Here is a 24,109-nt window from a genome sequence, read left to right on the forward strand (position 1 = left end):
ATTACAATGAAAGGAAACATTTTCTTACTGTTTATGAAAGTCTAAAATACTGTACAGTCACCAGGGGGCATGCACACAGTAACACACTTGAGGAAACATAATTGGTCCAATATTTTGTCAAGAGAGTAATTTAAATGCGACCGGACCACTATGGGATACGTTTAAGATGTCATTGTACATGAAAGTGGTGTGAGCGGCGGCGAAACGGCGAGCTGTTTTGGGGATTTTCCAATTCAGATTTTGTTGCAGGAGGGTTTTTGCAGCCCCCGTCTCTCCGGCGTTGTTGTGAATTGATCTAACATGGCGACTGTACCAGTTTATTGCATCTGTAGATTACCTTACGACGTAACCCAGTTTATGATCGAATGCGATGCCTGCAAGGATTGGTTTCACGGCAGGTAAAGACGCCAGTTACCGTGGCGAAATGTTCTACTTTGCATGATATTTTGACAGTGTTATTTAGATATATATTTTAAAAGCTCGTAGTCTGTCGTTCGCTGGCTACATTTGTATTACCAAAAAGCGAGGCCGCTTGAAGAAGAAGGCGGAGTTATATTTAGCTGGCTAGGTTGTGACATTTTCGTGAATAGCACAAAAACATTTTTTGTCAACAAGGGTCTCGGTCTGCCTGCTTTAATTGTGTGTAATTATATTTCTTCGTCTTTGTTCGCAATCGCCAAGAGTTGTTAGTGCCTTTTCCAACCTTTACATTGTTGTCGTAGTAGCTGGAAAGGCTGAATAAGTACCCATCTGTACAAGCCATGATTTTAAGATTCGTATATATGTAATGTTTATTTACACCATTATTAAGAGTTTCTATTTCACCGAACCCATGTATTTCGTGTGCTTAAAAAATACTTCATTTTTAATAGCGTAAATATGAAGCTGTTGGCACAGATATCAAATGGTTCTTGAATAGATGTATTCCCATGTAAAAGAAAGAAAGAGAATTTAGCTGCGATATCTTTCTCTTTCAGTACGATGTAAGGGTCTGTTTTATTGAGAAAACTGAACGTACCCCAATGCATATAATCTGCTGCGGGATACTATAGAAATGTACAGATCTTAATTAGCTAGCTAGCCGACAACTGTGTCAGTCTCTGAGCATCTCAGCGAGCTACATTGTTTCAAATTTATCGGCAATATTTACTGTTTTTATACTTACACGAGTCTAAGGACGAAAGCTACTTAAGTAGCTACGTAACAGCGTGAATTTGATTTAAAATAAATGCTTATAAAGTGAATGAAAAACTAGCGTCCTGTTCTGGTCCAGTGACTGAGGATATTTACGCGCGTTTAACTTTAACCCTTTCATAATAGCTACAGTACAACGCATATTCTTTTTCATTAAATATGTCATTACTCCAATCTCTATCTGAAAGTAGCTGTATTTGGCATAAGCCCAGTTCATTATGACATATAATCTTAATTTTATGAGTCTCCATCTCCGGGGAAAGTAGAGTAAGAATGGCATATAAAATAATTGAGCGGTCTTTAATATGCTGTAAAATGTGTGGTCCGACACGCTAGGAAAGGTCTTCTCGTAGAAGAATTATAATTCCAAATGTGAGTAATGAATGCAGTCTGTGTGGAATAATGGCTGCAGACAGCTGAAGCTCGCATGGCTTAAACCAGAATACAATGAATTTATTAAAGCCTGGCGTCTGCTCCTCGCTCGGAGGGTTAATGTGTCTTCGCAGGGACGGGCTCGGCTTCCCAATAACGGGCTGATTGTCAGCATGCTCACTTTTTTGCTGCTTCATTTCATATCTCTTCGCTCTTCCCTCTTACGTTACAAATACGCGTTACCCAGGTTAAAGGTTAATAATGTGATATTCAGTTAAATTCCTCTTTATTGCGTTTTATTGAACATGTTTTATTTGCGACATGTGTATATTTTTCCTACGTTATTTTAATGCATATAATATTAGGGCAGAAGTACATAGGGTATATACATGTATATACATTTTGTGTGAATTATGTTTTTATTGATCTATTTTATTATTATTTTAGTTGTTAGAGTGGTCGTAAAACTAAGAAATTGTTTAGCCTGAGGGAGAAAAACAATGTGTGGGCTCAGAGTGAGTGTGGAAAATGTGTAATTTATCCTAAATTAGTATTTTTTTTTATATGTAGGCTGGTGAGGGTATTAGTGCTTGTTGATTGCAAAAGGGATATGGTATTGAATATTGATTCAAACTAAAGCAATTCTTTGTGATCCTGCCCAGCTGTTTTCAACTCACAAAAGTTCATTGAAGGGGTCTTTATTTTTCCATTAGTTTTGCTTTTTGGTTTTCATTAGTTTTTAATTCATTGGTTAACATTTTCTGTAAACTAGGCTATATTCTTTAACCCTTTCAAGACAAATGTGATTTTTAATTTTTTTTTTTTTAGCAGTTGAGGAGAAAGTCTTCCTTTTATCGTAATTGTAAGCAACCTGTTCTAATGGTTACCCCACAACTTCTGTATCTGTGCATAGACTCCTGAGTACCGCTGCTACTTCTCACTGATGGAAAGCTTTGGCACGCTTTCTGCAGTGGTAGGGTGGAAAGACTCACACCAGTGTTATATACTCTGCTATTATCTATCCTGTCTCGTTGCAGAATCTTCTTACTTGCGAGTGTGATGTTTACGATTTATTAATTTATTTGTGAAAAATAAGGGAAAAGGACACTAAAGATATTGCGGCTCATCTTGCCTGGTTGCGGGGTTTCTGTTAGACATTACCCTGTGCAGTGATGCGTCCAGTGCAGTGAGCGCGGGGATCCCGTCTGTTTCCATTGCAGCCGTCGCATTTTCTCACTCTGTGAGCCGTCCCACCTCCTCTGCTGGCCGTTACCGTGTCTGTTAGCATTGTCATTACTGCTAAACGTACTGGCTTATGCCTCCAGTTACAACCAATGCCGGCTGTATGTTCTCCGCTTCTGCAGGCTGCAGTTGGCTAGACCATCCTTATTTTTTAGTGCAAAAACTATAATTCATAATCTGAATAAAATCGATGCATAAATGTGTGTATTATAGCATAAAGTTTTTTGTAAAATTCATTTCTCCACTAAGTTTGATTCCTCTCTCAGGCTGCAGCTCCACCAAGAATCACCGCTGTCTGATGTTTGGCTTCCTTCAGTCAGTAGTACAGTCAGTGTGTGTCTCTTAACACACAGCAGGCTGCACGGCACTGAGGGCGGGCAGTAGCTCAGTGAGTGGCAGGTCTCCACGTGAGCCCATAGTAGCCAGAAGGCCGTGCTCCTTCAGCTTGGCCAGAAAACCCTGAATAATATTTGTGGCAGAACCTGCAGTCACCTTTGAGAAATGGCCCAAATTTGCGTTTGGACTAAAGAACCAAAAGGTGTGCAAACAAACAGACAGCTGTTCTGTAAATGTTACACTGCAAAGTCCTCAAATGAAAATGATTATTTTATATATAACTGCTTCTTATATAGACTCTTTTATCTTATATTTTGCATTTATATATTGCTTGGGGACGGAAGAAAAAATGCACTGGTATCTATGTAGTTAATTTAGGGTGTGTCTATACTAGTGTGTCAGGCCTTAACAATGAGCTTGAACCGTCCATATATATATATATATAATTTATTTATTATTTTTTTAATTTCTATTGCATTTATTTTCCAAAATGCATGTGAGTTGTTTATATGTTTCAGTAGAGGTCTTAAGTCATTAGTAAAACAAACAATTCTGACAAGTTCAAAAAGTTTTAAGAAATCCTTAAGCAATGTCTGTGGAGAATTCCTAAGTATGTCTTAGGGAGTGAGCCGCATAATTCATTTCTCATTGATCTCATTAAACAAATAATTACTAATTTAGATAAATTGATAATACTCTAATTATTCTCTAAACAAAGCTTTTTTACTTACTTATAGCTCGCATGGCTTAAGTAATGTTGTAAATAAGGAAGTCATTTTTTAACTAAATAAATTTTTATTGTGAAGGTGTATGTGTATAATATTGTAAATATATGTATGCTGTTTACTTAAATGAAATAAAGTGATAAGGTTTAGTTATTATGTAATAAAATACATACTAGAGCAGAATCTTGCCTGTTATTTCTGTTTCTTTCCGTGAAAAAACTGAAAACATGATTGGAGGAACGAGGAGGAACTTAATGTATGGAAACTGAGTACATTTAGAGGGACACCCATCTATCCATCCATCCATCCATCCATCCCTCCCTCCATTTTCTGTATCCGCTCCATCCCATTCAGGATGGCAGGGGGTCTGGAGTCTATCCCGGAGGCTACAGGCGCGAGGCCGGAAGCACAAACAATACATCTCAATATGTTACAAGTAGCTAAATGTACTGTAACTATTAGAAAAAGTAAGGAAATCAATTCTAACGTATGCACATAAGTTTTAAAAAAATTGGAATGTTGAAAAATATGAATGAAGCTTTTATTTATGGGGGAAAAAAATAAAACAAATGGTTAATAGTATGTGTCACTGAGTTGAAATGTATCCTGATCTTGTTTGGACTGTCCCTCTCCTTCTAGGGTGACACAGTGGGAGATTAATCAATAAATAGCATTTTAGACTCGAACAATGCTGTGTGATGGTGTTCTCTAGTTCTTTAAAATGGGTACACATGTGCTGCACAACCATTGTATAGATCTACAGAACAACTGTCAAGAGATTGGGATGTTCATAGTTTGATAACATTTTGCAAAAAATATGACATGTGGTGGCACAGTGATAGTTGCCTCACAGCTCTGGGACCCGGGTTCGAGTCTCCGCCAGGGTTCCATGTGTGTGGAGTTTGCATGTTCTCCCCATGTTGTTGTGGGGTTATCTCCAGGTACTCCGGTTTCCCCCCACAGTCCAAGAATATGCTGAGGCTAACTGGAGTTACTAAATTGCCCATAGTGGGTGCATGTGTGAGTAAATGGTGTGTGAGTGTGCCCTGCGATGGGCTAGTGTCCCAACTTGGGTTGTTCCCTGACTTACGTCCATAAGCTCCAGGATAGGATCTGGCCCCCCTATGACTGAGGCTACAGAAAACGGATGGATGGATGGAGATTATGTGTGTGTTTATTTTTTTCAGTTTGATTAAACTGCAGCAGAATAAAACATGTTGCCTGTAAATGTGGAAGCGTGTGAAGCTGACCAGGTCTGGGCACTCTGCCCGTGTCCAGAAAGTCGTAGGTTTGAAACTCATGTCCGACAGAGTAATAATATCACGGTTTGATCCGTGAGTCCTGCTTCACCAGCCATGCTGGCCGGCCCGACTCTCTGACCCCAGGCTTCCTTCAATTCTACTTTGCGTTGTAAAAAAAAAAAAAGTGTACAGTTTGTTAATAGACCTTGATTACACTTCGAAAGACAGATGTAGGACCGTACTAGATGATATGCATGTCTGCCTTTCAAGTCATTCCCCAAAGAAAGTTTATTTTCCTCATTTGCAAACATTGTGATTTGTTATTTTAGTTCATGGTAAGCAGACAACTAACTGGAGCATCGGGGTAGTCTGTGATTTTTACTCATTTTAATGAGTCGTGTCCTCATAAGAGGAAAAATCTATACAGATGTCTGGAAGGAAACACTGTTTAAAGAAGTAATGGCCTCGTTCAGGTTACTGGGGGTTGTAGTCTTCATGCTGCGGGCTTTGAATGCAGCTTCTAGTGAGGATGTGCAGACCTAGAGGCATATTCTTACTATTGTAACTATTATTAATAGGATAATTTTGTGTGAAATCCAAATATTTTATTGGGGCAGCTCCCATGAAGGCCTTCCCGGGTCTATAGAGAGCAAACATGAGGTCTAGGGTCACAATCATCATTGCAACGTCTTTATAATGTGAATCAGTAAAAGAAGCAGTCAGATACGTCTCCTTATTCTTTGCTGTTTTGATGTATGTCTGTGATTCAGATCGTCATCCACATCTACGGTGTGTGTAATAGTACTCGCGTCTGCTGTATAAGACTGTTTGGTTTTAGTACTGTATTTTGTGCATAGATGCCTTAATGGAGGTATAAGATTTGTTTTTGCTGTTGAGTAATATTCAAACGGCCTTACAATCATTGACGCTTAAACACTGACAGAAACCTAATTTTGAAAATATGTGTTGTATGTTGCTAAAAGTATGATTAAATAATTTGAATTTTAAGTTGAATTTTAAAGGGCCCTGTTTTCTGTGTTTTAGCTGTGTTGGGGTAGATGAGGATGAGGCCCCAGACATCGACATTTATCATTGTCCCAACTGTGAGAAGACCCACGGCAAATCTACATGTGAGTTCATGTCAGGTCGGCAGCTCAGATATGTCTCTATTATCCACCCCCCACCCCCCCAGTCTGTTTTTACATCTGTTTGCACGTCTTGATCTTTTTTATACATTGGCTAGTTCGCAGTTTTCTGGAATGGTGCTGCATACATTCTTCTTGTTCCTTCGTTTTTTATTTATATGTTCTGTTAAATAATTGAAGGGATGAGATGGAGCAGCACCGAAAAAACCCAGATTTTTGTAGAACAGATAATTTTCCACATTGTGCAATTATTTCTCGTTGTACTTTTTTATTCCTATGTTTTTATTTCTGCTGTTGTTACAGTGTTGTTAAATGCCCTTTGCAAGGGAGTTTGTTGCACATAAAGTAATGTACCCTGACTGAGGTAATCCCCAAAGATTTTAATAGAGCCAATTTATTTATATTCCTGCACTTTCCGTACAGCAGTGTGCCCACAATTACACTGTTATGGTTTTCTTGAAGGTGGCCATCCAAGGTTCTTAGTGCTTCCAAATTAAAATAATATATATTCAAGATTAAATCTCTGGTGTCAGTGGATCAGCTGCAACAGGCCACTTTCCCACTCAACGTGGCTTGTGCTCCTTTGTCCTGTTTATTTGTCGTCAGTGAAAAAGAAGAAGAACTGGAACAAGCATGACACGGGGCAAAGCACGGATGTCAAACCCGTCCAGAACGGCAGTCAGGTGTTCATCAAGGAGCTTCGGAGCCGGACCTTCCCCAGGTGAGCTGCAGAATTTTGGATTTATTTGGTCGGGAGTTAAGGTGACAGACACTCAGTTGTTAGTTATCTGATTTCGCGCCTACACGCTGTGTGTGTGTGTGTGTGTGTGTGTGTGTTGTTTGCACCCTGCAATGGAGTGACATCTGGCACAAAGTGTCCCCTGGCCTGAACCTCCCTGGCACCGGCTCTGGGCTCCTTGTGTCCCTGTATGTGTGGAAGATGGATGGATGGATGGATGGATGCATGGATGAATGGATGGATGCACTGAATGACAAACTGTTTCTATACATTTCTGTTGTTTCCTAGCCTGTAACAATTAGTATGAGTCAAAACATGCAATAAAAGGAAAAAAAGTTGACATCAAATTTTCACTTCATGAATATTTCAGTAGATGGTGCTCTCTAACTAAATTTGTGAGGTTTGCACCGTCAAAATGCAGCAGTTATGCTGACAGCAGATGGGGTTGTTTGCTATGATCTAGCATTTCCAACGAAAGAGCGCAGCTTCCCTGTTCTACAAGACATGTTATCTTTTTGCTGAAATTGCTTTTCCTCGTAGTTCTGAGGACGTAGTATTAAAGTTGAGTGGACACCAGCTCACCCTGGACTACCTGGAGGAGAATGGCTTCACGGAGCCAATTCTGGTCATGAAGAAGGATGGACTGGGCATGACCATGCCCGCTCCCACGTTCTACGTCAGTGACGTCGAGAACTATGTCGGTCAGTGTTCTGTCCCTAATAGACGCCCATCGCTAATCAAAGTATGATGAAATGATACGTAAATAGGTATTTATTTCTGCACGGCCCCCTTACAAATGTAGAGCACTTCTGTCTAAGCAGAAACTGCAGTTAAAGATGCTGTTACCTGGGAGTTTTAGTGTTTTACATTCAATTTAATTTGAATATATTAATGCAAATTATCTTTCGCATGAACTGAGGAAGCAAATATCAACAGCTGTCTTCGCCTTGTCTGCGTCTTGCAAAGTGAAGCGCGTCTCTGATGGCGAAACCTGCGAGTGAGACGTTCCTCAAAAGGGCTCCGGCTGCTCCCTGTGCACATATGCTCCTCCCTAAGCCTGCCTCGCTCTGCACTGCGGCCTGCGGAGCACCCGCTCCCTGTCGAGTCCCTTTGTAGCACATCTTTAGCTTTTATTGTCTGAAGCTCTTCGCGCAGCTTTACGAGACACATTAATGAGATTGAACAGGATTATCTGTAATAACGATCAAGGCAGAAATATTACTATAGCCCATCCGTCCATCTTCCAAATGGTTATCTTAGGCGGGGCTGTCGTGGGGGTCCTGGGGCCCATCTCAGGCAGCCCAGGAATACTAATCTATCACAGAGATGCCAGTGAGCCTAACTAAACCTACACAATACAGGGCAATCATGCAAACTCTACGCACTGAGCAGAGGCGAGATTGGAACCTCCAACCATGGAGATCTGAGCCACCCTCTATTACTATAGTATAATTTCATTTTATAAATAATCTTCATAAAGTCATAACTTAATCAGTCATAATATTCAGTAAATCATAACTTAATCAGTCATAAATAACCAAAAAATCTTAGAGTTCCTTGTTCTCTGCTGTCAACAGTAATTAATATATCGTTTTTTCTTTAGGGCCAGATGTTCTCGTGGACGTCGTTGACGTCACTAAGCAAACAAACAGTGAGATGAAGCTCAAGGAGTTTGTAGACTACTACTACAGCACAAACAGAAAGCGAGTATTAAATGTGATTAACCTGGAATTCTCAGACACAAGGTAAAACCAGGTGTATGTGTGTTTGGCTGTAATATTTAAAAATGTTGTTAGCGGAAGCATTATCCTTTGCATAACCTCTGATTCAGAATATATAATGCACTCTTCCAGGTGATGTTGTGATGCATGATGCTGTTGTATCATATGCATGCATTTCTGAGTTATGTTAGATGTAATGTGTGGTGGGGGGGTTTTAATTTTCATATATGCCCATAGTGGGAATGTTGCGATGGGTGGGGCAGGAAGTCCTGCAGAGACTGGGCCTGATGGTCCCTCAAGTCGGGCTGATTCGCTGTCAATCTCTCTGGAAGGATGGCAAGTCTGGTGGAAAGCCCTCAGATAGTGAGCAAACTTTCCTGGGTGGAGAACTACTGGCCGGACGATGCCCTGTTGGGAAAGCCCAAAGTGACCAAGTACTGTCAGATCTGCGTGAAGGACAGCTACACTGACTTCCATATCGAATGCGGGGGCGCCTCAGTGTGGTACCACGTGCTCAAAGTATGAAGTAGAGTCTTTTTTGGTCACCCACTGCACTTATTTGACTTGTCTTTTTATATTGTTTTTGGCAGGTGTATGATGAGAATGTTTCATAGTCTAGCATATGTCATATGCGTTTAGTGACAAGCACAGGTGACAGAGAAACAGAACTCTGATGTTCTGAGGAGAGGGAGGGTAATATCTGTGTGATGCTGTTTGCAGGGAGAAAAGATATTTTTCTTGATCAAGCCCACGTCTGCCAATCTGTCTCTGTATGAGCGGTGGAGATCTTCATCCAACCACAGTGAGATGTTCTTTGCGGACCAGGTGGACAAGTGTTACAAGTGCACGCTAAAGCAGGGACAGACGCTTCTAATTCCATCTGGTAAGCACGTCCGTTTTTTTATTTGTGTCGGCCTAACCCTCGCACCTTGTATAAATGAAAACGGAAAACCTGTCTTCAGTGCTTACCTGCCGTGTGTCTGAGGTCATGAATGGAAATGTAGTCATAGTAGCTGCAAGAGTGGAAAGTTTTGTGTTGATGTGCTCTGTCATCTCTCTCCTTTAAGGCTGGATAAATGCAATACTGACTCCGGTGGATTGTCTGGCCTTTTCTGGCCACTTCGTGCACAACCTGAGCGTGGAGATGCAGATGAGGTCAGTTTTTCATACATATTTTGACACCATCCAAACTTGCACTTAAAAATTGAATCTACCTTGAATAGCAAATGATTGAATGGAGAAAGGTTTTCTCAAGTGATTATATTAAGATATTTCTAAATGTACAGGCCGTGTTTTGGGTGCGTTTTAATCTCTCCTCTATGACAGTGTCTTACGTCAGCATGGTGTTCACTTAGATTCTGTATTCAGCTTAAGATTATCATATAATTCAATTACACGGTATAGCATGACTAATGCATTGAATGGTGATTGAAAGCTCCAGGATGCATTGAATGTCTTTGAGTGAATTGCCACAGTTAAGTTTTTCCTTTAGTAAAAGGATGATTATGATACTAATGTGACTTCTAATATGAAATGTAAGATTAGCCACTTTATGTTGAGTAATTTAATTGTTTAATAATAGATATTTATGAAATGATATTCATAAGAATGAATAGGTAAGCTAGGCAATGATGCAATCTAAAAATATATTAATATTAAAATTTCCAGCTGTAGTGTGGTGTGATCCAAGTCAACTGTAGAAATCTACATTTTCTTAAGAATTGTTATAAATTGCACTTTTGGATAAGAGATTATGTTTTTCAGTAAATATTGATGATATGCATAAATATACAGTCCTTATGTCAGAAGCAGATGCTATCTCCTTTTTGTATTTATATATAAACACTGGTGTAATTGCAAAGCAATCGTAACCACTTGTATAGTACTGTGTATACTCATACTTTGTGTTTACGGATTATTATTCATAATGGAACCAAAATACAGAATAAATCTCTGTGTGCGCATGGCAGGAGAATGGTACTAAATGTCCACTGAAAATGGCTTTAATTTGTTTTGACTGGACACATGTTCACTTAGCGAAGGACCAGAAAACCTCACAGAGGGAAACTTTTGTGGTTGAGTTGTTGTATCTGAAGACAGCTCATGCGACTAGCTTTCCGTGTAAATCCAGCCGGGCTGCGAGCCGATTGGCCGGGTGATGTCAGAGATATGTCTTGACTGCAAGCTCTTGATTTCAAACAACTGGCTCGAGAGTCCAATTTCTTCTCCTGGCAGGGGAATAATTTTGTCCAAATAGCATTAACGGTTTTATTTCTGGTAGAAAGAGGTCTATCAAAGTTGGATTTCAGATGTTGCGAGTGGCTTATGGCTGTGTTGGGGATAGGGATCAAACTTGGAAAAAAGAATGAGTTTGCATACTCAGAGATCTCTCAGGTGGTCAAATCTTCACCATCCCTGGGTTTGAGTCAGGAGACCTGCAGCATCGTAACTAAGGAATAAGCAATCACAGCTTGTGTAAATATTTCACTTCTAAAAGCTTGAAGCATGTGCATTGTTTATCTGAAGTAAGGCGTTCTTGCATCTGCTAAAATCACTGATTGCGCTATTTTTAATGCATTGTTTCATTCAGGGATCGTCTGTAGGTTGTTATTCATAAGCTCAGTTGGTTTTGTTTTTTTTTTTTAAATCCCAGAGCATATGAAGTGGAAAAACGACTTAAAGTTGGCAGCCTAACCCCATTTCCAAACTTTGAAACGGCCTGCTGGTACGTGGGACGGCATCTGCTGGAGAGATTCAAAGGTAAAGACCAAAACGTGAAAATGGCTGTGGGACACTATAAGTCGCACAAGATCTGCATCGTGCAAACAAAGCTGCTGCAGTGAAAATAATCTTTGCAGTTAATAGGCGATGCCCTTTTCTGCTGTGAATTTTAAAGTTCTGACTTAAACATTTGCATTCATGTTCAGGAGAGTCGTTTGCACCTATTTCATGACTACCGATCTCAAGCGGCTTGACTCAGTCAACACACAGACACATGCTCAACAGATTCATCTGATACTGATTCCTTAAGGTTTGACATCTCCAGTCCTGTCCCCTTTTCTATGGCCAACAAAGTAATTGTTTTTGGCCAAACTGAGAATATCCGCAGTTCTCGTGAGAGTATTTTTCAGTTTTCCAGTTCACAAAGATCCTTAATATACAAGCAAATGCCCCCACCTGCCCCCATTTTTGTCAGAACTTCTAAAAAGACAAAAAAGAGAAAGAAATGGAAAAAATCATGGCGTCTCTTTCTGTCCAGAGCTGAAATGTCGCTTCCTGATCCTTGACTCGGTGCGTGTTCTGCCTAGGGCCTGCAGAACAGATGAAGAACTGGATTCCCAAATGTTATTTCAGTCATTAGGCTGGAGCATCACTGAGTTCACAGATGATTAGCTTCAAAGGGCTCATCTGAGGCCGGAATCACTTGCTCCATTACAACTCCATGTTTAAACTTTGCTTAGCCGGAGCCGAGTTCTCTGTGTACATTTCCATGTTTTTTTTCTCTTTGCGTGTTTGTGTAATTTTATCAGTTTGCCTTATTCTGTATTGCCTTATTGTACATGAACTTTGTTAGGCTACACTGGTCAGTCACAGCACTGTTAGACAGAAAGTGTGGGTCACCGTCAAGGTTGACTTTATTGTTTGAGTTTAGATTAGACTCTGTCAAATCAGATCAAAAACCCTTTTATTCTCCCTAAAAGTTATTATTTCTGTGTTTAGTCTTTCTTTATGTTATTTATATAATTTTTGTTGTGGAATATGTTTCCTGTTGGGCCAGTACGTTCTGCCCAATCTAATCAATGTTGAAGGACACTATTTGATTGCTTTCAACTGCTGTGAAAGTTGCTATGGGTTCCAGGCATGGACAACTCCCTCTGTTTTTGGGACTAATCAGATGTCAGGGACAATGTCTTCACTTATTAAACAAGTTTGGAATACGTTGCAAGGTCCTTGCTTTTCTGGTTTTTGAAATCAAGGACCACAGTTGATTTTATTCTGCCCAGAAGGATTGTTACGGTGTTGTAAGTTGAAAAATGTGCAGATGTGCTGGTCTGGCAGCAATCACAGCGAGCGACTGTGTAAAGACAGCTATGAAATTTCAGGGTGTGATTTCTGTTGGGCATTCTGAAGAATGTCTTTAGGTACACAGAGAGGTCTCGAAAGTTTGCACAGATATACGAAAACATTTGCCGCGTTCAGCTCATTGGACCTTTTTTACAATCTGGGACAAATCACATTACTCCTGTTTGTCAAAAAAAGTTTGATCTTGAAAGTGCTACAGTGCAATTGCTTGTCTCTATGTTTTGTGCTGTTGATCCTGCCTGCCCACTCTGATTGTTTAAATTGCATGGCTGAAATCATTCAATCAACTGAACACACTTACAGAATCACTGTTTATTTTGGTTTAGCTCAAACAGAAATGGAGTGTTGTAGTCTAAAAATAGCCAAAATTGCAAAAATATATCTCCTTATTTTTATTTTTAATTCACAAAATGAATTTCGATCCATCACAATCACATAGTAATTAAAGAATGCAAACTGGAATTGGTGCATTTCTGCTTTTTATTTATAGAAAGAACTTAGATTAGCCGAAACTTAGATTAGATTAATCAAGTCTTTTCTTAGTAAATATCAGAACAAATAAAACAAAGCAAATAACTAGCAATTCCCCAACCAACACATTCTGTTTAACATATAAATCGTTTGACTCATTTTGACAGAAGTTTGGTCATGACTAATTAATTAAGACCGCACTTGGAACACAATCTGATTGGGAAACACTGGCTTGCATCTTGGACATTTTTATCAACTGGCTTATTATTTGTCGTTACGAGGCAACAGTATGAAACACTCCATCCCAAATGTATTGTAAATGTGTATGAAACGTAACAAATGAATGTGGCGTCTTATAGCACATGTGAGTTGTAGGTCTTGTGCAGCGCCCATGTAACAATGCTATTAGACTAATGAAAATGTTTCTCCTCAGGCTTACATAAGGCAAACAAACAGCCAGCCTCTTATCTGGTCCAAGGTGCCAAAATCATTAATGGAGCCTTCAGGTCATGGACTAAGAAACAGGTAGGTCTTATCTGAAATGGATACTTGTTATAGCAGTTAAGTTATAGGCTGAATAATTCAATTAGTGACACTTTACTTGATGGGACCCAAGTAACAGTTACTACTCAAGTACAAATCATGAACAAATATAGTAAGTGCATGGATTACATGAACTGTTATGATTAATGATGTATGAACATGGAATCAATACACAAATAAAGTTAGTTTCTGGTTAATTAATACATTAAGTATGAGGGTAGTACTATATTATTTGTGCCACCTCAAGTAGTGTTACCATTCAGTTTAAGTGAAATCAATGAAATGTTTCTATGAATTTCATTTTAATGTTTAATTTATTTATTATGGCAAAATACATCATGCTCTGTAGATGACTGGCTGGTTTGTTTGTTTTTGTTTTCTTTGCTATAGGCTCTGCTAGAACATGAAGATGAACTTCCAGAAAACATGAAGCCAGCACAACTCATTAAAGACCTTGCCAAAGAAATCAGGATTTCAGAGGTAGCTCTTTGTTCCTTTGGAGTTGGTGTATGACCTGATGTCAGACATCCTGGGAAAGGAGCTGATCTGAAAAAAAGCAAACACGAGAAGTTCTAGTTATTCCCGTGGTGGGCATTTTAAAAATAGTTTTCTTCCAAAGAACATTTTTGTGTGGCACCATGCATACATAAGTGTTTCCCAATCTGATCCTCAGGGACCCACAGATAGTCCACGTTTTTGTTCCCTCTCAGCTGTCTGGGAGGGAGCAAAAATTTGGACTGCCTGGCAGGGAGCTCGGAGGGAGCAAAAACTTGGACTGGCTGGGGGCCCCCAAGGACCAGATTGGGAAACTGCTTATACATTAAAGCGGTGGGGCTGAGATGCCATTTTCCCTCTGTCCTCTTTTGGATGGTTTAGCGGTTGCATGTTTTGCTGTATTGGCCGTAAACATCAAAGTCTGATTGAATTAAACAAAAGTACATGTGACTAAACTCTAAAAGCGCCTCCTCGTGATCACGTGGGTAATTTAACCTGGTGGAGCGGCCCCATCTTTTCCAGAATGCAACAAAAGCCATCAAGGCAGAACCTGGTGCCAAGATGGCGGCTGAGGATCCCCTCCCTCCACCTGCACCGGAGCCAGAGGAGCCCGTTTCCCCGACGCCCGCTCCCACGCCCCCCCAGGAAAAGCCTTCCCGAAAGAAAACTCCCAAGCCTCCTAAGCCGCCCAGACCGCCTAAACTCCCAAAGACCCCGAAAGCTCCAAAGACTCCAAAAATAAAGGATGGAGGAAAGAAGAAGGTGAAAAAGGAGAAAGAAGGTGTCATTCCGCCAAAAGTCTGCGGCCTGGCTTCTCTTGAGTCTCACGCTAAGGATACGCTGACCAAGACGGATCAGCCGAAAAAAGGCAGAGTGAGTGCTCTCTGGAATTTTCATAGTGGCGTGTAACTCCAAAACGAATTCATTAGTCACAATAGTAATGCCATATGAGTCATCCTGCTAAAAGTCAAGTGTGGCCTCAACAGTCTGCACGCTGTCGGCTTTAATCGCGTGTTTTCCAAAAGCTTGACTTGCATTTTACCCATTTGCCAAGGGCCTCAGTGCTTTGAGTAGTCACTAGCCAATGAAAGTGTCACGTTGTCCCTTCTACTTGATGAACAGGCTGCCAAGAATGCTTTAAGTGCTTCGGAGAAAGAAGCGAATAAGCAGAATGACGTCGAGAAGTTTGAAATTCGAGAACAGAACAAAAACAAACCTGAAGCGAAGTGGAAATACAAGGTGAGTTGAAGGCACTGGAAATGGAATGACAGAGTTTGGTGTTGTTGCTATGTATCGGAAATTTGTGATATTGTGGACGATGATTAACTCAGTGGGTTATAGGGAAGGTTGTGGGTTGGAATCCTAAGGCCAGCCATCGCTGTTAGACCCTTGAGCAAGTTGGGCCCTAAACCCTAGTTACTCCAGGGGCCCTGGATGCTGGCTGTCCCTGCACTCGGACCCCACGTTTCTGTATTTGTACACGGCTTTGAACAAAAGTGTCTGAAATATGTGTATATTTTATCATTTAAAAAAAAAAAATGTTATGCTGTGACCTGGCATGTTGAAGTGTCATTGTGAGTTTTAACCTAATCAGATTGTGCTGTAAATAATTGAGATCAAAGCAAACTCCAAGACCAGGGGCCTGTATTATGAAGCAGGATTTCTTGCTTTGCCAGATTTAAGGTAGTCTGGGCTGAATGTAAGTGAAAGAAGATAAAGTCCATTTAAACTGGGGTACCTTAAATCGGACAAGCTAGGGAGCCAAGCAAGAAATCCAGCTTCATGATACAGGCCCCAGTTCTGTGACTTTTTTTGTTTTTAACCTGCCTGAGGTTTGTCATGGCTGCAGGGCAAACATTACGCGCTCAGAGTTAACCTAATGACACCGTGTCATATTAATGGCATTTTAGCTAAGTATTTACATATGCCCCAAAGTAACAAAAAACATTGATTGGTCATTATTTCCGAATAATATGGAATTGCTTTTGTAGGAAGGCTTAATTCTGGAGAACGGAAGACATTAGAGGGATTTTGTTTCATGGAAAATTATATGCCAAACAGTTCTGGAATGTTTGTAGTGACTCCAAGTATCTTAGTCCAAGTGCTCCTTAGCAGGGCTCTCAAACGTTTGCAGATGGAGCTGAATCCCTGTCAGACATCCAGGGAGGTCATCACAGACAAGATCTTTGAAATCTTTCACTCTTGATCACGCACAAACTGGTAAAGGTTCATAGTCAGGGCAAATACTTGCTTGTGGAAGGATACAAAGTGTTTATTTTTAATATGAAATATGGAGATGTGATACATGGACTTTATGAAATACACAATTGTGACAAGTTGACTTATGTTCCTTAGAAAGGACAAAAAGTACTAATTACTTGATCTGCGTAACACAGGAAATCATTATCAGCATACCTGTTCTTACTGCCTCTGTCTTATGATAAGGATAATTATTATCTTTTGTTTGTAATAAAATGTATACTTTTTAATTTTTTTTTTATAGAATAGTAAACCGGATTCCTTGTTGAAAATGGAAGAGGAACACAAATTTGAAAAGTCATTACTATCAGGAAACAAAGAGAAGTTTGCCTTTTCGTTTTCCCATAAAAAGTTGCTGGGGTTTGTATGCTGCTCATTCTGTACAGTTCAACTTCCAGCCATTAAGTTTTGATATATGCGAATGTGTGCAACTGAACTATGATATGAGCAAACAGCATGCTAGAAATCGAAATGCACCATGTACATTTCAGTATTTTTGGGATATTTTCACAGCTGCTTATGGGTTATTCTCAGACTGGTTTTAATGGCACTCACTAAAGTCCTACAGTATTTATATACTTAGCCTTCTGATGTGTGATCTCGGTTTAACCTATTGTTACCTTTTGTAATAATTATTAGCCCTGATAGGTTATCAGCGTGTATTAGTAGTATGTGTTATTGCAGTCTGAGCAGTTTCCTAAAAAATAGATGAAACAGATGGGTTCCACATACATGTGTGAGAGATCGCATGCAGCTTTCTTTAGGGCGATTGCTAGTTGTTAAAATGTCCTCAAAGTGAAAGAATGCTCTGGGTCCTGCCCTTTTTGGGACCCATATGTGGTAGATCTTTATTTCACTTTGATTCGCCTCTGATTGTAGCTCAAAAGGACCGAAGCCCCAAACTCACACATGCTTATTTGGATCGTTACAAAACATCAAGGAAGATAAGGCCAAAGTGGTGAGAGATGAGTATGAGTACGTTTCTGACGAAGGGGAGCTGAAGATCGACGAGTTCCCCATTAGGAGGAAAAAGAATACAGTAAAGCGAGACTTATCTTGTGAGTAATCTGACGGGTACAGACTCTGCTCGTTGATGTTCCTTATTTTAAGAAGCATTTATGTTCGAATTCCCTGAAATTCAAATCTTTGTCTTTGTAGAATTAAAAAATGTTTTGCTGCTTAATGTTCTTTCACCTACGCAAATCTACACTGACACTTGATTTTTTTTTTTTGTTTGTTTGCAGTTTTGTCCAGTATTAAGGAACCCATACAACAGCCAAAAAAACCAAGGCTGCACCCTACAGCTCCCAGGGTACGTAAACATTGTGCTTCTGTGTGCAACCGACACACGCATTGGAAGTGAATTCCTGCAAATATAAGAAAGCAATAATTGAACATTCATGGTTCTTTAGTTGGGTTCTTTGCTCTTCTTTAATAGGCTCTGTAGTGGTGTGTTTAAGGTAGCGACACAGAAAATGATACAGATATAGCTTTTTCATGCAAAGTAATACGCTCTTCAGTCTGAAGGCTTCTTAGTGACTTATTCATGTCGATTCTGTGCTAGTTAATACTTCAGTCATGTTTGATGTCCTTCAGAACCCTATGTCAGGGCAACAGGTTTACTATTACAAAGGGAACAAAGGCAGCAATGATCAGAATTTACCCAAGGACGACCACAACTGATTTAAGGAAATAGCTGTGGCAAATTCAACTCCACTGGGAAATGGCTTAGAGCCAGATGCTCACATGGTCGCTGAGTGGAAGCTTATGAGAAGCTACAGCAATTTAATCTACTTTTTTTTTCAGCTGAGCCCGTATCTGAGATTGATGACATTATTGGTCAAATAAGGCAGTGTACTGTGTTAAATATGTTAAATTACGTATGGTTAAGCTACTGCGTAATACCAGTACCAATTGCATTTCTGCAACAGATAAGTCTATAAAAGATTTAATATATGAATTACAATCGATCAAAGAAAAATAACAATACAGATTGCAAGCATATTCATGACATTTGATTTATGACCAGAAGTGTACGCAAGTGCATTTAACTTGACCAGTAGTTTTGGCATACTCAGTTGATACCGTTGAATTTCTTTGCTATCCCTTGCTATTGTGTAGTATCACGTGTTTTTGTTTGAAAACAGAAGTCTGACTCATCAGATGAAGAGTCACTTCACATAGACACAGAGCCTAAGCCAGAGGTCAAAGGTCGGAACTCAAAGGTCAAGAAAGAGAGTGGGAGTGCAGCGGGGATCCTCGATTTGTTACAAGCCAGCAAGCAAGTAGGCGGAATCGACTACAATGCTAACAGGTACTACGGTACCGATCTTACCCATTTCTGTAGCAGTGTAATGATCTCTTTTCTTTGTTTTCTTCAACATGGCAAAGCATAAACTGAAGTGAACTGTCAGTGTTTTGTTTGACGGCAGTTGCATTAACAAAAATATATCATGATATTAAGCCTGATCATTCAGCTGGTTACATTTCAAAAAGAAACTGTGCACTGGATGTTGGAGCAAGGTTTTAAAAAAAACTGGCCTGTCTTAGCCTTTACGAATTAATCATCACAGTAGCATCGGGGTTGTTCATAGGCCGGAATGACAATATATAAGTATATCTGTGGTCCATTTTTCACATTGAATTCAAAATATCCTGTAAATATAGCCATCTATCCATCCCCCCATCCATCCGTCTTCCCTAAACCCCTTATTCTGAGCAGTGGTGTGGGGTGTAAGTGTATTGTTTCTATAAATTAATAGCATTTCTATATAGTATTGACCAAGTATGTCAGACTTGAGTATTTTTCCTTCCTGGAGGAAATGTTTTTTTTTTTTTTTTTTAGTATTTAGTCAGTTTACTTAAGGATACCTTTAATATTTGAATGAATGATCAAGGAGGTTGTATTGTGATATAACGATTGTGTCACTGTGTTTGTGTGGAACAGGTGATGGAATGAAAGCCAGCATATCATCAGCCTTTGAGGAAATGAAATTTACCTCCTTTGTCTGGGAGCATAAAGTAACAGTCAGTCCAAAATGCAATTTAAAACCTTAATTTGTTGTTAAATTAAAAGCTTGCAAGAATGGCTCGCAATATAACTTAGTCTGACACTTATAAACTGGTTTTATAATCGGATTAGAGACTAAAAAAAAATCACTGGTCATAATGCCTATAAACTATAAACAATCTTTTTAAAGCGGAAATACTGCATTAACTGACATAATGTATATCTATGGCAGTTAATGTATAGTCAGTGTTTGTACGGTTTTCCTGCACAACTTAAAGCTCTGCTGGGAGGCTCTTTCTTTTTCCCCCAATTTGTTGCTTTGGTCAGTTTTTGATGGTCCATTTGAGATGCGCTGAAAGCTGCAAATGAACGAAAGCCAGAAGAAAACATTAGTAAAATATGTTAATTTCTCAGTGATTGTTTTCTCTGCTTTTAAACCCGACAGATTACGGCGGTATCGTGGGGAGAGAACAACTCCACTCAATTAGGACCCACTTTAAACAGGCATTTTCCTCTTTGTTGCCATTCACTGGGTAATGAATGAGGCAGTAATCTTGATTTTTGCAGTCACTGTTGCAGGATTCTTAAAGTAACAGGCAGATTTTACCATCTGCGTGTTATTACATCAAAATAAATTCATTTATCTCAATTAATTTTATTTAAAATATCTCTCTTGTACATGCTATTGGTACACGGTTTCTTCTTCTATTGTAATATTCAAAAAGAAAACCTAGAGAGTCATTTAAAAAAAGCATATAACCAAAACAAAAATAATCAAGTATATATGCATTTAATTGCACACCAAGTGGACTAAATACTTTACAGAACAAACAATATAGCTATACAGCCAATAATTTCGACAAGCTAATTATTTTTATATTTTTTAATTGCTGTGCTCTGCAGGTAAGTTTGGATAGATTGATGTAAAATTCCCTAGTATTTACGACTGACCTGAGCTGAACTGAAATACAGGGTAAAGATCAGAGCAGAATAATGACCAGCAAACGACATTTTACTTTGTAGGTTCCGAACAGGCAGACTGGATTCGTCTTTGCTCTCTCCAGCTCTGGCCAGTGTAAGACCTGAGCTGCTCTCACTCCCACTGCCGCGCTGGCCCGCAGTAATGTGTGTGTGTTGTGTATTTCTTATCGACGTACTTACAGTCAGCCACCTGCATCCCCCAGCACACAGGAGGCCATCCAGGGCATGTTGTCCATGGCCAACCTGCCGACCTCAGACCCCTGCCTGCAACAGTCGTGGAGCAACAACCAATCAAAGGGCAACTCTGTCCCATCGGGGAAGAAGTCGAGCGGGGGCAGCGGCAATAACAAGCGGCCGGCCAAGCGTCCTCCAAAGAAGAGCCAGAAGAATGCCACCGTGGACAGCATGGAGATGTTTGATGATGACCAGGACCACCTAGACGCCTGCTTCAAGGACTCTGATTACGGTAGGGAATCGACCTGACCGCCTGCTGCTCCTGAAATATGTACGAATTACTCTGGAGCCGATAGTGGCATGTTTATATTGATAACCTTGGTACTCTGTCAAGTTTCTGCATAGCTGTGATTATTATTTAAAGGGGAAGTTTAAATGCGGTTTCACATTTCAAGACACACATTTTTTGAGAGTCTTCCCTGAAAGATATTAATGTATTTATTAAAATAAAAAGCACTGTGCAAAAATTCCTGAAGCTAAAAAGTGCCAGAACATTTTGTTTATCAGTTTTCATCTGGTTTCTCACTTTTGCTGGAAAGTGGTTAGAAATGATTGACTGCATTAAAATGAAAGGTAATTGAAAATCCCATAAATGAAAGCAAAGTGATTGCGCGTGTATTTGCCTCACAATGCATTCCATCCACGGAGTGTTCATTACTACAGCATTAACTGGATAAGCGTTTATTGAAGATTGATGTTTGCATGGATAAAAAGAATCTTGCCTTTCTGTGGGACGGGATGTTTGTTTTTTTTTTGTTTATTAAAATGTGCAGGACGTTCATATTGGAGGTTGTTAGACTGCAGTGTTTGTATTTATGTTTTGTAAGTCCTCTCCGTTCACTGCCCCTCTCATTAACTCTCTTTTCAGATACTTTAGTGTCTTTCCAACATGCCTCTCCCTTTCAGAAACCAACATTTTTTTCCCTTTGTGAGGCCTATCCAAGAACAGCAAAAGTGACCCTCCGCTTGTTAATATTTCATTAGCACAAGTGTAAGAATGTTGTTTTAAATGCTTTTTGATCTGATTTCCTAATCAGTCATTAGAGGCAAAAACGTTCCCATTTTAAAATCACACCACGGCAACATTTTTATTGAATTACACAAGCATTCTGTGCCTTGATTTTTTTGTAAACAGGTCATTTTTAATCTTGATAATTTAATTATAGGAAAGAACGTGCACTTAAACGGTTTCGTTGAAGTGGCCTTGGTGTATGCAGCGTGGACAGGGTGGGGTGAGGGTGCAGCATCTGTCCTGCAGATGGGCCGCAGTGCCCCCCCCCCCTCACTATACAAACACCACCTCCTCCCATTTTAATCAGCGGAAACCAAATACGGATGACAGGCCTATTTTCTTCCAATACCAGCAAGCCATAGGGGAAAGAAAGACACACACACACGCACATACATACACACACACAACACACATACATATACACACACACATATACACACACACACACACACACACATATATATATATATATACACACATACATATGTCACATTTATTTATATATGTGTGTATGTGTGTTAGGTCTTTGGTAAGGGCATAATTCCATATATGTTATGTTATAGTTTTGATGTCTTTATAATTATTCTAAGATGTAGAGAATAGTAAACCTTTGTATGGGTAGGTGTGTCCCATCTTCTTGACCAGTAATTAGTGTGTGTGTGTGTGTGTGTGTACAATATATATACGTGCACACACACACACACCCAACCCAAAAGCAGCACTCTCTTTGTATTGATCTTGTTAACTCACAGCCTGTCAGTGCTTGTTGAAATTAATTGAGGAGGAGCTTTTTATAAAACAGTACATGAGGGAGAGGGCATCAGGGGCCGGCGATGTCCTGGGGTGAGGATGTCAGGTGACGGGGGCTTTTGTTGGTTCACCTGTGCTGCATTAGCGGTTATATAAAAGTGCCTTCTGGTTTTTCTCCATGCACCCACACGCTTGGGCCCCGGGGCCCGATCCTGCAGGCCGCCGGGATCCCCGCTTTGGTTCGGAGCCTCGCTGTCGCTTTTTCATTACTCCCTGCTCTTCCGTTCATCTCGCACCCCAATAAAATCCCGATTCCTTTGTCCCACCTCCATGTCTCCTGCGTGTTTTTGCTGGAACAGACCTTGCTACATTACTTTTAAAATGTGCAAATTTTTGTTAATTAGCATTTCTAGGAGCACAAATATCATGTTCATTCCTAGAATCTCAGGCAATAGGAAAAGTTCGCTGCGATCTAAAAAGTCCCGTGATGCCGAATCCTCTGTACATCGTGCCTCGACAACCTTTTCCTTCTGCTTTCTTTCAGTTTACCCATCTCTGGAATCAGAGGAAGATCACCCCATTTTCAAATCCAGGTCCAAGAAGAGGAAGAGCTCTGACGACACTCCTTACAGCCCGACCGGTACGCCGATGAGATCATTTACAGTCACATTTATTTGTTTAGCAGAGCCTTTCATCCAACGCGGCGTGCAGTTGAGAAAGCAGAGCCAACCAGATGATGAAATGCGTTGAAGCAAGTCGAATGGAGCCTCAAAGCCAATCACGTTAAGGGACCCCGGATTATGCCGTGCAATTACTTTGATCGTTTTTTTTCTTCTTTCCATTGCCGTAGCTCGGGTGGGCCCTTCAGTGCCCCGGCAGGAGCGACCAGCCCGGGAAGGGGCGCGGGTGGCTTCCATAGAAACAGGGCTGGCGGCTGCGGCGGCCAAACTGTCCCATCAGGTTAGTGTTCCGTCCTAAATCTGTCAGGGCTCTCCCGTTAACAAGGAACCGAGATGAGTGCTAGAATCCCGTCTGGCTTCCGTTTCTTCGACTGCGAGGGTCCTCGTGGCCCTAGAGTCCCGAGGAGCTAGGGGCAAGGAGAAGGAGCCTCACTTTGGTGTTCCTGTTGGCCTCCACAGGAGCAGCAGAAGATCAAGAAGAAGAAGAAGAGCTGTAAGAAGGCCAAACCATCACTCGAGGAGTCCAACAAAGTCTCCCAGAACAGCAGCTCCCCGGAACCCAATGTGGACTCGCAGGACAGCAGTTTGGCAGACCATGAGTACACCAGCGGGACGGGCAAGGCCTCGGGCGGCTCGCAGCCCATGGCGCCAGGGGTCTTCCTCACGCAGAGGCGACCATCCACTTCGTCGCAGAACAATGCCGCAGTGAAGGTGGAGCACGGCTTGACAGCGGAGGCCAAAGGTCAGTGTGTGACCACATGGGGGTGATGCGTAGCTCGAACCGCGTGTAGGACTTGTGAGCCATTGGCGAAGGGAAGCAGTGGCTGAGCCGTCGTCCTTTTCCCCTTTAATAGCTGGGATTTCATTTGCTGGGCT

General features: G+C 40.6%; 1 protein-coding gene across 2 annotated transcripts in view; it reads left to right on the forward strand.

Annotated features, from left to right (window-relative positions):
* The first annotated feature begins 67 nt into the window (after window positions 1–67).
* Window positions 68–24,109, forward strand: part of phf2 (PHD finger protein 2) — a 28,257-nt gene continuing 4,215 nt past the window's right edge. Inside the window, exons 1-21 of one of the 2 annotated variants that reach the window (XM_023837429.2) lie at window positions 68–398; window positions 6,155–6,240; window positions 6,862–6,976; window positions 7,535–7,695; window positions 8,598–8,739; window positions 9,048–9,234; window positions 9,436–9,598; window positions 9,783–9,870; window positions 11,369–11,475; window positions 13,703–13,794; window positions 14,203–14,292; window positions 14,830–15,180; window positions 15,430–15,546; window positions 16,811–16,926; window positions 17,446–17,624; window positions 17,811–17,878; window positions 18,714–18,880; window positions 20,740–21,023; window positions 23,098–23,193; window positions 23,404–23,513; window positions 23,693–23,975. In XM_023837429.2, the coding sequence (XP_023693197.2) occupies window positions 301–398; window positions 6,155–6,240; window positions 6,862–6,976; window positions 7,535–7,695; window positions 8,598–8,739; window positions 9,048–9,234; window positions 9,436–9,598; window positions 9,783–9,870; window positions 11,369–11,475; window positions 13,703–13,794; window positions 14,203–14,292; window positions 14,830–15,180; window positions 15,430–15,546; window positions 16,811–16,926; window positions 17,446–17,624; window positions 17,811–17,878; window positions 18,714–18,880; window positions 20,740–21,023; window positions 23,098–23,193; window positions 23,404–23,513; window positions 23,693–23,975 (3,100 nt within the window). In that variant the 5' untranslated portion in view covers window positions 68–300. The remainder of the gene's footprint in view (window positions 399–6,154; window positions 6,241–6,861; window positions 6,977–7,534; window positions 7,696–8,597; window positions 8,740–9,047; window positions 9,235–9,435; window positions 9,599–9,782; window positions 9,871–11,368; window positions 11,476–13,702; window positions 13,795–14,202; window positions 14,293–14,829; window positions 15,181–15,429; window positions 15,547–16,810; window positions 16,927–17,445; window positions 17,625–17,810; window positions 17,879–18,713; window positions 18,881–20,739; window positions 21,024–23,097; window positions 23,194–23,403; window positions 23,514–23,692; window positions 23,976–24,109) is intronic. The other variant, XM_023837430.2, reaches the window with a different exon arrangement.

The sequence above is a fragment of the Paramormyrops kingsleyae genome, chromosome 8 (genome assembly GCF_048594095.1).
Source record: "Paramormyrops kingsleyae isolate MSU_618 chromosome 8, PKINGS_0.4, whole genome shotgun sequence".
Lineage (NCBI taxonomy): Eukaryota > Metazoa > Chordata > Actinopteri > Osteoglossiformes > Mormyridae > Paramormyrops > Paramormyrops kingsleyae.